The sequence below is a fragment of the Hydractinia symbiolongicarpus genome, chromosome 2, assembly GCF_029227915.1.
Source record: "Hydractinia symbiolongicarpus strain clone_291-10 chromosome 2, HSymV2.1, whole genome shotgun sequence".
Taxonomy (NCBI): Eukaryota; Metazoa; Cnidaria; class Hydrozoa; order Anthoathecata; family Hydractiniidae; genus Hydractinia; species Hydractinia symbiolongicarpus.
In genome coordinates this window covers 16,506,340-16,521,713 of record NC_079876.1, presented here as the reverse complement: position 1 = coordinate 16,521,713, position 15,374 = coordinate 16,506,340, and the positions used below count along the sequence as shown (strand labels likewise).

The following is a 15,374-nucleotide window of genomic DNA, read 5'->3' as shown; positions in this document are numbered from 1 at the left end:
AACATACACAGGATTATTAATAATGATAAACTATTTTCATAGCCAGACCACTAATAATTTATAAACAACCAACAAAAAATGCTAGCTATAGAAAAATACAAATCAGAGAAAAAATATCTTTATTGATATATTTCTTCTACTTCTTCTACGGCAGATATACTACAAAAAATATTTGATACCAAATACTTACAAAATATTGCTGACATATTATCAAATGTTACATTAAGAGAAACACTTACAGTAACAAAAGCATTGGGTTCCACTTTGAAAAAAAATTGGTTTGTTAGGCAAGAGGAATTTAACAGCAGCACTAAAATTGACCCTATCAAATGCATTTTCCGCTATAGTGCACAAAGTTAAAAGGCTTTTTTGTTAGCACAATCTTTTAGCATTGCTTGATAAAAAACTTTTCTTTCTACCTTTGAAAAGAAAAGAAACACAACAATTTTCTCCGAAGCTAAACATTTTTACGTTATCCTAAGTTTTTATAATTTTATACTAACATGGGCTTTGTAAAAAATTTGGTTACAACAACAATTTTAAAAATTATCTATATCTCACTACATTTTTTTTTAATAAGGGATGTTAAACGGGTAAAGTGAATGGTGAGCATCACGTTCAACCATGACACCATCACGCTAAAAAGAAAGACAACTTTAATGTTAATTGTAATGGTTTAATGTAATGGTGATTGGTTTTTGGTCACCCCCCCCCTCTCATTTCATCGTTAGGTTAACAATAGGGTAACTATTTACAAAAAAGTTAAGAAATACTGAAAATGAACTGAGAACAAAGGGGAAAAACTCATTTTACTTTTTATGACTGCAAATAAATAATTTTCTGACTTCTATTACAGAAATGTTGCTTCACTGTATGGTAAAACAACAACAAAACAAAATCAGGCCAAAAAAAACAACAAGAAATTGACAGCATACCTCAATCATTGGCTTGCATGCTCTCCAAGGTCTATTGAATGACTCTATTACCTTCATGTCTTCTTCACTGAGCTCAAAATCAAACACCTGTGCAAGAAAGAATTTTAATTTGAAAGTTCTTTCGTTTCTGCGGATAATGACAAAAACAACTGACAAATCAAAACAAATATATAATCTGAGTTCGTTAGATCTCAGTTGGGAATCTTTGTAAGAGACTTCCAGCGAACAACCAATTTTGACGTTTTTTGGTCTCAGATGCCCGAAAAAAGCTCTCTAAATGTTAATTTTAATTAATATCAATCAAAGAGTTGCCTGATGCCATTTATAGTTTCTAACTGGCCTGCTTATTTTAGATATTTAAGACATGCAGGAAGAACTGAATATTGGTTCGGTTATTTTAGTGATATAAAAGAACTAAGAAATAAAACTAAACATAACAAACCAAAATTTTTTTTAAATATTTATTTATTGTAACGTGGTCTTAATTTAGGATGCACATTAATCACACCATATAATACTGAATTGTACTTACATCTGCATTTTGCTTAATTCTTTCTGGCTGTGCACTCTTTGGTATCACAGACAGACCTCGCTGTACTTGATATCGAATACAAACTTGTGCAGGTGATTTCTTGTATTTCTTTCCAATCTCAATCAACTTAGGATCTTCTAAAAGTAAAGGCTCTCCAGGTTTGGCCCAAGGTCGATCAGGTGAACCAAGTGGACTAAAAGCAGTTACTAAAAAGGAATAAAAATTATACTACAAAATTTAACAAATATCTTTTTGAACTTCATTCTTGGTTTCTTATTTTATTGGCTTTTTGTATGTTTACTATTTGACATAAGAGCTTCATGAATTAGGATTTTTTGCACATGGAGTTTCATGCTGGCAAACTTGTTGTCATGCTCGCAAATAGTCTATAACTTTAATTTATTATGTGATTTATTTTGTAACTTTTATTAATCGCAAAATAAGCAAAACAGAAGAAGGCATGATCTTAATATGACCTTTAAACAACAATGCAACCATTGTTGATTATATTTAGATCTTACCTAACATATTGTGTTTTTTGCAGTGATTAATAAGCTCATTCTGAACAAGGTAAGGATGGACTTCAACTTGTAACATTGTTGGCTGGATTCGTGCCATATTAACAACTTCATCAATTTGCTGACTGTTAAAATTAGACAATCCTAAAATAGAGACATTTAAATGTGGTATAGTTAAACAAATTGTTATATATATTATACATGTTGATAATAAAATATTGAAATATTGAAATCCTACCAATATGTGGGAGACAATTATATATTATTGAATTGAAAAAAAAAAGATAAATCGCACAGCTTTTTTAAAACAAATAAATACTAAAACACACCAGACCTCCAAACGATATTGCAGTAGCAATTGCAAGTCGGAGTATTTGATGAATTTGCGACATGCAAATGAGTGGTACCCACAAAGTATTAGCTAGCCTGTTCAAGTAGCAACAATAGCAGAAAAAATTACTGTTTTTTTTAATAAAAAATGTGCCTTGACATTCTTTTTCTTTTGATGCAGTCCACAGTGATTAACATTTGAAATGATTTTCTGATACTCAGATGTTTTACCATACACATCACAAAAATATGATTATTCATTTGGTATGTTCTATCATTCGAAAGAAAAAATGGAAAAGCTGCATTTTTATAACATAATTTGGTTGAACAAGTTGTTTTCATGACAGGTATATAATTGTTACAAGAACACCACAAATTTAACTAAAATATTAAAAATAAAATCATTTTTTCAGAGATATTGGAAAATACTTCAATCGTTACTATCAATTTCCTATACACAAAACGTGCAATCAAAAATTGCACACACTATTGTTGATCTTGTTAATAAATAAAGCTTAATGTTTTGAGTGCTAAAACAATGAGATATTTCCAAGATCATGAATAAGTAAAACAAAATATGGAAAATTGTTTTGCAATTTTTATCAGATAATGCATCAATGTTTATTTTGTGATGGATACAATGTTTTTTTACTTTTAGTTACTTCTAAACAATAATATTAAATGTTCAATTATTCTTTTTCTTCTTCTTTTTAATTTGTTAAAGCCAGTGAATAAAATATTAGAATTAAAAAAAAACCTGGATAAAAATATGTAATTTAGGCATAAGGTTAAGGAAGAAGTTAACCTGAACATTATTTATTCATATTCCATATAACAAAAGTTCACAACTTAAATATTTTTAGTTTCGATTTATATTTCTAAAAGGAAAAATTAAAGAGGTCAAGCTTTCTCTTTCTCTGCAATTTTTCTTTTTGCATTTGATTGACAATAACCCAATTATCTTATTTCTTCTGCTAGTCTTTTCTAGCAACTGGCACTTTACACATGTGCCATTGCAACAAAAGTGCTTATATAGAAATCTGATAAATTATTATCAACCACTAAAAACGTTACAACTTTTCCGACAACGCTATTATTTCAACAGGACAGGATTTGGTTTAACAACAATACATAGTCGTTAGCTAACTTATTTGTGAGAAATTTGTGATAAAAATAGGTTATGGTTAAAAATAGGTTATGTCAAAAAGTGTAATTCAAACATGTTACTTTTTTTACACTCCAAGTGTTTATTTAAACCATGTTTCCAACACCCTAGAAGCTATGGAAGTTTCAAGTAGGTCCCAAAATACACATAAAATATGTGATATTAAAAATAATCCATTTAATTCTCTCAAATGTTTATTTTTTGTTACATTACAATTTGGAAGGCAAAAATGCTACAACAACTTTTTTAGAAATACAGGTAAAGTGTGTTATAAATGTAAACGTACCAATACTGCGAACTAAGCCATCATCTACTGCTTTTTCCATTTCTGGCCATGTTTCTTTGTAATGAATGTCGGAGTATATCAATGCTCCAGATTCATCTCTAGGAAAGACAACATTTCCAGGTTGCCAAGCAATTGGCCAATGAATAAGGTATAGATCAAGATAATCAAGTTGAAGGTCTTTCAGGGTTTGCAGTAATGCTGGACGAACATCTGCAGCAGCATGTTTTGTATTCCAAAGTTTGGAAGTGATAAATAATTCTTTGCGGTCAACTCCCTTTAAAAAAACAATTTATAAAAAGGCTTTTTTTGTGTAGATTTTAAAGAATTGTATTTCTTAGCTCATTAAAGTAAGACATTTATGTTATTGCTTGTTTTACAAAAATACTAGTACAGGCACATAAGAAAGTGCATAATGGGTGCAAGTACATTATTATTATTATTTATGAATATTTACAGAGGATAACTTTTTAAAAATAAGTACAATATTTGCAAATAACAAATTTTTGTTTTCCAATGTATCCAATTGAGTACATATATAAAGCTGTATTAAAATGGGTACAGACATTTTTACTGGTGCAAGGGCATTATTGTGGTTATGCAGGTGTGGCATCAAAATGTTTTGATACTTTTTTGATACTTTTCCCTTTAGACAAGATATTAACTAATTAAAGTAATAACAAATCATAGCTGTGGAGGAGCTTGAGTTATACCAGTGATATTGTTTAATGGTTACATTGGAGAACATTGTTAATTGCTAATCGTCGTGTTAATGATATTAATAGTGGTGTTATCGAGAGTTAATTAATTGTTTGTTTTCACTTGGATTATTTGACTGGAGAAATTGTTTTCTGTTCAAGGTAACTAACATTTAGTACTAATTTTCATGGTAGCAGAGAAAAATGGCAACGTCGGTGTCATACAATAAAGCTCCTCCTCTGCTATCCCAAAGTAAGAACTATGAGGATTGGAAGAAATTAATTGGAATTTGGACGGAGCTTACAACACTAGATAAAAAGAAACAAGGACCGTCCCTTGTACTTACTCTTGATGGGAAATCACAGGAAGCTGCATTGGAACTTCCATCTGAACAAATATCATCTGAAGACGGAGTTAAGAATATCTTAAAGAGGCTCGATAAGATATATGCAAAGGATAAACTGACAGAAAAATTTGATGCAATTGAAAAATTTGAGACTTATAAACGAACAAAAGAGAAGAAGATTCGAGATTTCTTAACAGAGTTTGAAAAGAGGTACTATAAGATAAAGGCTTACCCAGATGACCTGCTAGCCTATAGATTATTAAAGGCTGCTAATCTTGACAGTTCTCATGAAAGACTCATAAAAGCAACAATAACAAACTTAGTTTATGATGATGTGAGACAGAAATTGATAAAAGTATTTGCCGAAGAATCAATTGATGGTGACTTAGACAGTAGTATGTCCTCCATCAAAATCAAAGCAGAACCATCGTTTTATGCTAATGAAGCATACCCAGACGAGTGTCAACAATCATCATCAGATGAAGAAGGGATATATTACACCAAACGTAATCTAAATCAAAGATTTGCATCATCATCAAGATACAACAAAAAAGGGAATACATGGCGCCAAGATAAACATGCTTCTCGACCCAAAGCAGATGGCACAAGAAAACCTACTAAAAACCCACTTGACAGGAATGGTCGTGTATCTCGATGTGCGATATGCGAAAGTGTTTTTCATTGGCAACAAGACTGTCCGGAAAAGCAAAATGATACATACATGGTTCATGAAATCGTCCTTCTCAACGAAAGCGATAAACCAGGTCAACTCAAACATCTAGTATCAGAAACATGGAATTGTGGCCTACTCGATTGCGGTGCCAGTAAAACCGTTTGTGGGGATGTTTGGTTAGATCAATACATAAGCTCTCTATCTGATGAAGAAAAGAGGGAAGTAAAACATCACCATAGCAAAAGTTTATATCGCTTCGGAGACGGTGAACAAGTCCAAGCTTGTGGAAGAGCATCTATTCCTGCTATCATTGGCAACACAAAGGTAAAAATAAATACAGATGTGATACCAAAAGTCCTACCCCTGTTACTATCAAAATCGTTTATGAAAAGGGCCGATATGATTCTTGACTTCCAGAGTGACACTGCAAAAGCATTGGGAGAAACTGTTCACTTGGCCACAACCTCAAGTGGACATTATACCATTCCTTTGACTCGACCGCGTCAAGTAATTGCATCAATCGACAAACCTTATGAATGCAATTTTGTTTTTATCTCAAGGGAAGACAACAACATGACTGTAATCGCTGAAAAACTTCACCGACAGTTTGCTCACCCATCTCTCAATCAACTCATGTCATTGATCAATAAGGCAGGACCACCATGGAACAACAATAAAGAATTGATATCAGAAGTAAAAAGAATTGATAAAGAATGTACAACATGCCAAATCTACCGACGATCACCACCTCGCCCTGTAGTAGGATTACCCATGGGATCTAAGTTCCTTGAAACCGTTGCGATGGATCTAAAATTCTACGACAAGAAAATCATCCTTCACCTAATCGATCTCTGTACTCGCCTATCTGCTGCAACAATAATAAAGGACAAAAACCCGACCACTGTTATTGAAGCAATACTAAAGACATGGATATCTGTTTATGGCTCGTGTGATAAATTTTTAGTCGACAATAGCGGTGAATTTGCTAACGAAGAGCTCATCAATCTAGCAGAACAATTTGGCATCACAATTAAGACAACTGACGCGGAATCCCCTTGGTCAAATGGTATTGTTGAGAGACACAACTAAACACTATCCAACATGCTAGACAAGGTGCTCAATGATACAAGTTGCAGCTTGAATATTGCTCTTTATTGGTGTGTAAATGCAAAGAATTCACTACATAATGCACACGGTTTTACACCATATCAATTAGCAATTGGAACGAATCCACGTCTACCATCACTAATGGATGACAAACCACCAGCCTTGTCAGGAAAACCAGCAACGCAGTTAATGAGAGAGAATCTGGAAGCCCTTCACAAGGCTCGAGAAGCATTTATTGCAAGTGAGCACTCAGAAAGAATCAGAAGGGCACTATCTCACAACATTAGATCTTCAGGAGAAACCAAATATCTTACAGGTGATAATGTTTACTATAAACGGAACGATAGCAACGAATGGAAAGGTCCTGGCACTGTGCTTGCTCAGGACGGCCAACAAATTTTGATCAAACATGGAAGCTATTACGTTCGGGTCCATCCTTGTCGTGTAAAATTGGTACACGACGGCGGCTGTGGTTCATCAGAAAAAACGACAAAGGCAGGGGCAACACCTTCACTGAGGAACAACCACCTAGATTCCAAGAATCAGAATCAGAATCAGGATCTGGCAATGAAAATGAAGATCATTCGTCTGAAAAATCAGAAAATGAAGATCAATCGTCGGAAAAATCAGAGCCTTTAAACAATGATGCACCAGCTCATCAGACACAGCCAATTTCTGCTGAAGCACATAGCATGCTGCCGAGGGAGAAGCCGAAATTAAGACCGAATCTTTGTCTAAAGTATAAGGACAATGGTGGAGAATGGAAAAAGGCTAAAATCATATCAAGAGCAGAGAAAGTTGGAGGCAAGCATGATGGCTGGTTTAATGTAGAAACAGAAACTGGTATGAAGAGAGCGGTAAACTTTGCAAACATCAAGGATATTGAAATCAATGATGACCCTTCAGAAGTCACTCTGATCACCAACAGCAGTGAAGTACTGTCAGCAAAGTCAAAAGAACTACAGTCATGGATTAACAATTCAGTCTACATCGAGATACCTAATGAAGGACAAGAAACTATGAGTCTACGATGGGTTGTAACACCAAAGATTATTGATGGCCAACCTTCAGTTAAGGCACGACTTGTGGCACGTGGTTTTGAAGAAGTCCAAAATTTTAAAACAGACAGTCCAACGTGCTCTAAGGAAGGATTGAGATTAGCATTGACGATAATTTCATCCAAAAATTGGATGTTGAATTCTCTGGACATTCAGCAAAACAGCATTCCTTCAAGGAAAGAAGATTGACAGAGAAGTCATTGTTCTGCCGCCGAAGGAGGCTAATACTAAAAACCTTTGGAAGTTGTTAAAAACGGTGTATGGTCTTGCTGACGCAAGTCGTAGCTGGTACCTAAAACTGCGAAGTGAATTAATTCAACTCGGTGGAAAGCCTATTGAACTAGATCAAGGAATATTCATCTGGTCTTCAAATACATTGATTTTCGGAATATTGGTATGTTTCGTTGATGACGTGATTTGGGCAGGAAGTTCTACCTTCGTTAATGTGGTATCAAAGTTGAAGAGTATCTTCAAGACCAGTAGTGAACATATGCGACACTTCAAATATATTGGTATTGACCTCGATCAAAATGAAGATGGAACAATCACCATCAAACAAGCTGATTATATCAATGAGCTAGAGCCAATCACTCTCAGTATGGAGAGAATAAAATGCTCTAAGGATGAACCAATCAATGAAGTTGAAAGATCTAAAATGAGACAATCAATTGGGAAGCTCAATTGGTTGGCATGTATGTCAAGACCAGAAATTAGCTTCACCGTAAGCGATGTGTCATCAAGAGTAACAACAGCTACTCTAGCTGATATTAAACTCATCAATAAGACGATAAAGTTCTTGAAATCTCAAGATTGCCACATTATTGTGCCAAAACTTACCTTGAATAACCTAAGCATCAAGGTTTTCACTGATGCCAGCTTCAACAATCTCGAAGGAGGTCAAAGTCAAGGTGGTCATATCGCCTTCTTAACTGATGGTTCAGGAAAATCATCACCAATTTCCTGGAGCTCAAATAAAGTTCGTCGTGTAGTACGTTCAACTCTTTCAGCGGAGTCACTAGCTTCTGTAGATGGAGCTGACACAGCATTCTTCTTGGCTAAAATGATTGAAGAGTCTTTAGCCGAAAAACCTGAAGTTGTATGTTTAACTGATAGTAGATCACTCTTCGAATGTGCTGGTTCAACCAAGGCAGTATCAGACAAACAACTCCGAGTGGAAATAAATGCCTTAAGGCAGATGATCAACAACGATGAAGTCACCCTACGATGGATCGATGGAAAACATCAAATGGCCGATGTGCTGAAAAAGAAAGGGGAATCTCCTTTTTCCCTGATGGAAGTTCTCAAGTCAGGGGATTTAACATCGGTCATTGATGGTGAAAAATAGACATTTCACCATTGTTTGTGTTAAAAAAAAAGGGGATTGCAAATTTATGTTATAATTGCTCATAGAAATTTGTTATTGAAAAGACGTTGATTTTCGTTGATAGACATCTCGTTGATAGATTGTTGTAAAAGGGACATTGAGATTGACATTCATTTTCGGGAGATAGCTAACCATGAGACTATGGCCTGATACTGTGAATGCAATTGATACGAATTTACAATCAACCAAAAGAAGAAAAGAAGGGAGATTGATACTTTTCCCTTTAGACAAGATATTAACTAATTAAAGTAATAACAAATCATAGCTGTGGAGGAGCTTGAGTTATACCAGTGATATTGTTTAATGGTTACATTGGAGAACATTGTTAATTGCTAATCGTCGTGTTAATGATATTAATAGTGGTGTTATCGAGAGTTAATTAATTGTTTGTTTTCACTTGGATTATTTGACTGGGGAAATTGTTTTCTGTTCAAGGTAACTAACATTTAGTACTAATTTTCATTTTACTGGTGCAAGGGCATTATTGTGGTTATGCAGGTGTGGCATCAAAATGTTTTCAATTATTTAAAACTTAGCTTTGATCATGTTTTAAAAATTGTGTTGATTAAAATTTAATTAATTTTTCTTGTTAAAAGGAATTTTATACCTCGTCAATCTTCTTTTTCAATGCTTCACCAATTTCTTTTTCGTTGCCATACACATATGCACAATCTATATGACGGTAGCCAGCATCTATAGCAGCTTCTACAGCAGCTTGAACTTCACCTGGTTTGCTTTGCCAAGTGCCCAAACCGACAACCGGGATAGTATAACCATTAGCCAATTTCAAAGTTTTTGATGTAACAGCAGCCATTTTTTTTAATTTTCTACTAAATAAAAAAATGGTTTTCTCCATTTTAAAAGATACACAGTTCCACATAAACAGAACAAACATTGTAACACAGTATGTACAAAAAGATGGTTTAGGAATTCTGGTTCCTGCTTTTTAAAAGAACTTTTAATAAAAACGAAAATCATGAAGTGCGTTGGGGTATATATCACAAATACTTATATTTAAAATTCATCCCTATCAAACAAATTATTCTGTGTGAGCAATTCTCAATGCAAAAGAAATTTTTGCAACACTTCTACCTTAGCAATCAGCAAATTAATTTGATGACGTCATTAGGATCAGAAATGATGTCACAATACCTAAAGTACAGCTGAAATTCTTTCACATACTTACAAGACCATGGTTTTTAAAGAAAATAATTGCATCACAATAAATTAAAAAGATCAGGGTTTCCTGTAATGTGCAGAGCTTGAAACAATGATGAGGAAAATGTATTGTATCATGTGCTATTGACGAATGGTTAAGAAAATACAAAGGTTTAAAAATTTTGTGGACATCAGCAAAGTCCCTACCAAAAGTACAAAAACATTTTCTTTAGAAATTTGTATATCTGTTGCCTTCATTGTATAGATCTTCGCTGATCAAGAAAATTTATAGGATCATGTATCTTTGACAAAGGGTTGAGAGATATTGAGGTTAAAAGATTTTTTGATGACGTCATCAACCCATCCATTCCGAAGCGGATTTGGGGACCCGGGTTTGGTAAACTTACCCAAATTAATCCCAGGTGGTCCCTAGCTACCCACACAGTAAAAAGAATTGACGTCACCAACTCATCAAGTTATTTGGCCGCAAAGTTTTTAAGTGCACTGTAATAGCTTAATTTAATATAAGATATTGACGTTAAAGTAGTGTTATTGACATCGCGCTGTAACGTCAGAAAATTTTGTTAAACTCGCAATATGTGTATGACTAACCTGTAGGTTATCTTCACAGTTCTCCTAATAACACAACACAAAATATACCCAATTGGTTTACACACAACACACTATATACCACTATTATAAACACAATGATTTCACAAGCAAGATTGGTTCAACACAAGTAAACCCCACCACCAATTGATTCTTATTAGTAATCGCCTAGAATGGAAGATTAACAATCTCCCTCTATTTTCTTTTCTGCACGTTGTTCAGTTTATGCTGCTATGGGAGGAATTTATAGAGACTCCTACTCGCTTAGTATAGTGGTCCTGGGGAGAAATTGACTTTTCACCAATGCCCTCTACTATACAAGTCTTGATCTAACAGTTACTGAAGACTATTCTTTCTTGGGTCCTTAGTTGTGTGATGCCAAGTGCTAAGTGGTGTTTCAGCAATGAATTCTGAAAAATAAAACTCAAAAAAACCTTATAATAAAACATTTTGAAAACACAACATTTGATTGGTCACTAATACTCATCATGACCATTTTGTAGCACATTCAGTAGAAGTGTGCTATTTGCTCCTTGCTTTGTTAACACATCTGCTAACTGATGTTTGGTGGGAATCCACTTCAATATAACTTCCTTTTGATTGATGCTCTGTCTGAGAGAAGCCATGTCAACTCTTAATTGCTTATCTTCTAAAGCTTTTGTTGAATATGCAGCTTCATACAAAGATTTGTTATCTGTGTAGCACAAGATACCTTCTAGATCTGTCTTCACAATTTCCATCATTACATTTTTCACCCAGATACATGCATCAATACCATTAACAAGTGCCAATGTTTCTGCTGCAAGTGTGCTACACACAACTCTCTTAATCTTTTTTGACTGCCATGTGATAGGTGTCATGGTGTTCTCAACACCTTTAAGAAAAACAAAAATTCCACTTTGAGAGCTTCCGTCATGTAGATTTCCAAATGAGGCGTCAGCGTACAAGATTAATTGTAATGGATGTTTCAACTTCCAAAATTTTAGGCAAACATCAGGATCCAATTTCAACTTCTTTACCAATTTATTAGCTCTCATAACATCATCAACATTTGCACGGTTTAACTTTGTGCTTAACTGACAAACATCAAAAGAAATATCTGGCCTTGATTGAGAAGATACCCAATTTAATTGGCCACAAATACATCGAAACTTAGATTGCTCTTCATGTGAGAGTTCTTGATGTTTGTTTTTGGTGCTTTGAATCTCAACCTGTTCCATGCTTGCCACATTTGCTTTGGTCATACTCAATAGAACTATTGAATTGTTGTTCAATATGTTGACTCCAACATATTTAAAATTACTGCAATTCTCTGACCCAACCCGAAGTATTTTTCTAATGGATGCAATGACTTTTACTTGAAAATCTTCTGATCCTCCCCAAAGAAAATCATCAACATGTATTACGATCAATCCTTGACAAGAGTCATCTTGAACCCAATAAAATAAAGCCTCATCAAATAAAGACATTTTTATTCCCAAACCAATTAACTGTTCCTTTACTCGTAAATACCAAGCTCTTGAAGCATCAGCAAGGCCATATACTACTTTATTCAATTTCCAAAGAACCCCTATTACGTTTGCTTCTTTTGGGGCCTTTATAATTACTTCTCTATCAATCGGGTTACCTTGAAGAAATGCTGTTTTGACATCTAAGGTGTGGCATTCCCATTCGTTAGTTGCTAACATTGTGAGTACAATTCGCAGACTTTCTTTTGAAAACGTTGGGGAGTCTTTAGTCAGATTTTGAACCTCCTGTTCATCAAAACCTCTTATGACCAAACGAGCTTTGACAATTTTGTTGCCCTCTATATTTTTTGTTGTGATTACCCATCTTGTGGATATTTTAGATTGACTTCTGTCTTCAACAGTGGAGAAAACATTGTTGTCTTGCCAGTTGGTTAATTCTTTAAATTTCGCATTCAAGACCTCGTCTTCAATAGTTGGTTTTATCGCTAATAATACTTCTTCAGTGTCATTGGCTTCAACAACCGGTTGCCATTCACTCACACATCTTTTGAAATCTAACCAATTAATTTCACCTGTGTTTTCATTTTGCACATTTAAACAGCTGTCATATTGCCTGCCTTCCTTTCCTTTTCTACTCACTTTACTTGCTCTGCTGTGAACTAATCCTTTAATCCACTCACTGTCTGGAGTTAGCTTATAGATGATTCTGGTTTTCAACTTTGGCATTCCTTGAAATATAGAGGTATTGCCTTTTTTTTCATTGACTGTGGTTTCACTTTTTGATGTTTCATTAGATGTTTCCTCTATTGGTGTCCCATTGGTTTGTGAATTATCAATGGCCGCATCCTCAGTTACTGGTGCTTCTGTTACTGGTACTTCCGTAGTATTACTTTCAAGATCAACTATGTCAAAAATTTCGTCTTCCGGTGAAACACAGTTGTCCAACTGCATACTTGTTACTTCTGGGCTCTTTTTCAGAGTCTTGTGATGGTTTCTGTGAATGTACTACTTGATTTACCTTTTGCAACCGACAAATGTGGACTCTCACATAACTTCCACCATGCTTGACAAGTACTTGTTTATTTTCTTGTCCAATTACCGTGCCTGGTCCATGCCATTTTTCGCTGTCTTTTCTTTTATAAAAGACTTTATCTCCAGTTACATACTGCACATTATTGTAACACTGGACATTATGCCGCAATGCTCTGCGTATTCTTTCAGAAGATTCTGCTGCTATGAATGCTCTTCGTGATGCATGCATCACAGCAAGGTTATGGGCCACAGTCTTACTTGAAATTGTATCATTCAAGGCTGGTAACTGATCAGTGAGGATGCAGGGATAGTCATAGTTTTTACCAAAAACAAGCTGGTTTGGTAAAAATCCATTGTTGTTTGATAAAGAATTCTTGGCACTAATAGCCCAGAAAAGTGCTCGATTAGGTGTACATTTCGTATCCTCTATAATCTTACTCAGCATTTCCTTAATGATACCATTGTGTCGCTCACATAGCCCATTCGACCAAGGACTTTCGGCTGCTGTTGTGTCATTTCTTCATACACTTTATTGATAAATTCTCCTCCATTGTCAGCCAGAAACTTTCTTGGTTGACCAAATCTTGCTAACCAAATTTCAAAGATAATGTCTGTTATCACATCTTTATCTTTTGTCTTTGTTAACTTTGAAGATGAAAATCTTGTGAAAGTATCTATGATATGAATAAACCACAATGATTGTGAAAGTTGCACTAAATCTAAAGCCACACACTGATTGAATTCAAACGACATTGGTAAGCCAACAATAGGACGTGGTCTTGGTTTTCTATACTTAAGGCACACTTTACAAGAGTGTGAGACATTATCAATTAATTTCATGATTTCACTTCGGTCCTCTAAAAAGGAATTTAATGCTTTAATAAGAGATTTTAATTTCTCAGCACTTGGATGACAGAACTGACGATGAAGTTTGACGATTTTTTTTGGATTTTTCACTTGCGCATACAAAGGCAACTTGAGGAAGCAAATGGTCATAATTCTTTTCATCTAAGTCTATTCTGTTGTTGTTTAAAAGTATGCAACAGTGACCTGTGGTGGTAAATTTTAAAGGATGGCATTCTCCAAACATTTTAACAGTATCGTTGCTAAAATCTAAAACTGCATCTGCTTTTCTCATAGATGTTTGACTTAAAAGCAAAGGTATTTCATTGGGTACAACTTCTGTTTCTAGATTAACCTCTTTTGAACCAATGATTACAGGTAAGATTACTCGTTTTATGGAACAAACTGCCTCGCTATCTCCAAATTTAAATCTTGTTCCACCTGGATACTCTTCACTATCAATATTATTAATGAAACATTGGTACCAATTCTTACCGCAGACTGTTTTGGTACAACCACAGTCTAAAACTGCACATGACAAAGTTTCACCAACAAGGGATTGCATTTCACTTTCTTTAATTTTAGAAAAAAATGTAACTTTTGAACGACTCTCTTCCTTTTTTACATCTTCAGACTCCTGATTCTCATAAGAATGGGGACAATTCAGAGCCCAGTGATAAATGGATTGACAAATATTGCACTTTATAATATTTCTAAATTCATCAGGCGGATTCATTACTCTGTTACTGGATCTGGTTTTCCTCCATCCATATTTTTGATTTAGTGCTGCAGCCCTTCCTTTTTTAAACCTTGAACGCTGATATCCACCTCTTTTGGTTAAGTAATTCTGCTCCGTAGAATCTGCGCTTGCCTGTAAAACAGCCTCTATCTTTACAGCATCATTTGACACAGATGAAGCCACAGTATCACCAAATATTTTCTTTAACTGTAATACCATTGAATCATAGCGTAATTCATTTATAGTTGCTCTAGCCAACTGTTGCTGCTCTGGTGTAAGATTAGCGCTTTGTAAAACTCGGTATGCCAAAACTCCATCAGGAAGTTCCATACGGTGAACTTGGATTTTGTGATATAATCGTTCAAACTCTATAAGGTAATCATTCATGCTCATCTCAGAGGGTCGTTTAAATTTTTCAAAGGTTTCATAAGCCAGGTACGCAGTTTGCTTTTCATCCTTTAAGTAAATTTTGTCCAATCTGTCAGTAATAGCTT

The 15,374-nt window shown here is 34.7% G+C and overlaps 1 protein-coding gene across 1 annotated transcript; it reads right to left on the bottom strand.

The window, feature by feature from the left end:
* Nucleotides 1-102: 102 nt before the first annotated feature.
* On the bottom strand, nucleotides 103-10,940 carry LOC130629683 (aldo-keto reductase family 1 member A1-like). The gene is made up of 7 exons (XM_057442989.1): nucleotides 10,801-10,940; nucleotides 9,638-9,860; nucleotides 3,767-4,040; nucleotides 1,989-2,129; nucleotides 1,468-1,673; nucleotides 936-1,022; nucleotides 103-638 (listed from the first exon to the last, which is right to left on the bottom strand). Exons 2-7 carry the CDS (start codon nucleotides 9,842-9,844, stop codon nucleotides 573-575), a joined length of 981 nt encoding a protein of 326 aa, XP_057298972.1. The 5' UTR covers nucleotides 9,845-9,860; nucleotides 10,801-10,940; the 3' UTR covers nucleotides 103-572.
* Between the last annotated feature and the right edge of the window lie 4,434 nt (nucleotides 10,941-15,374).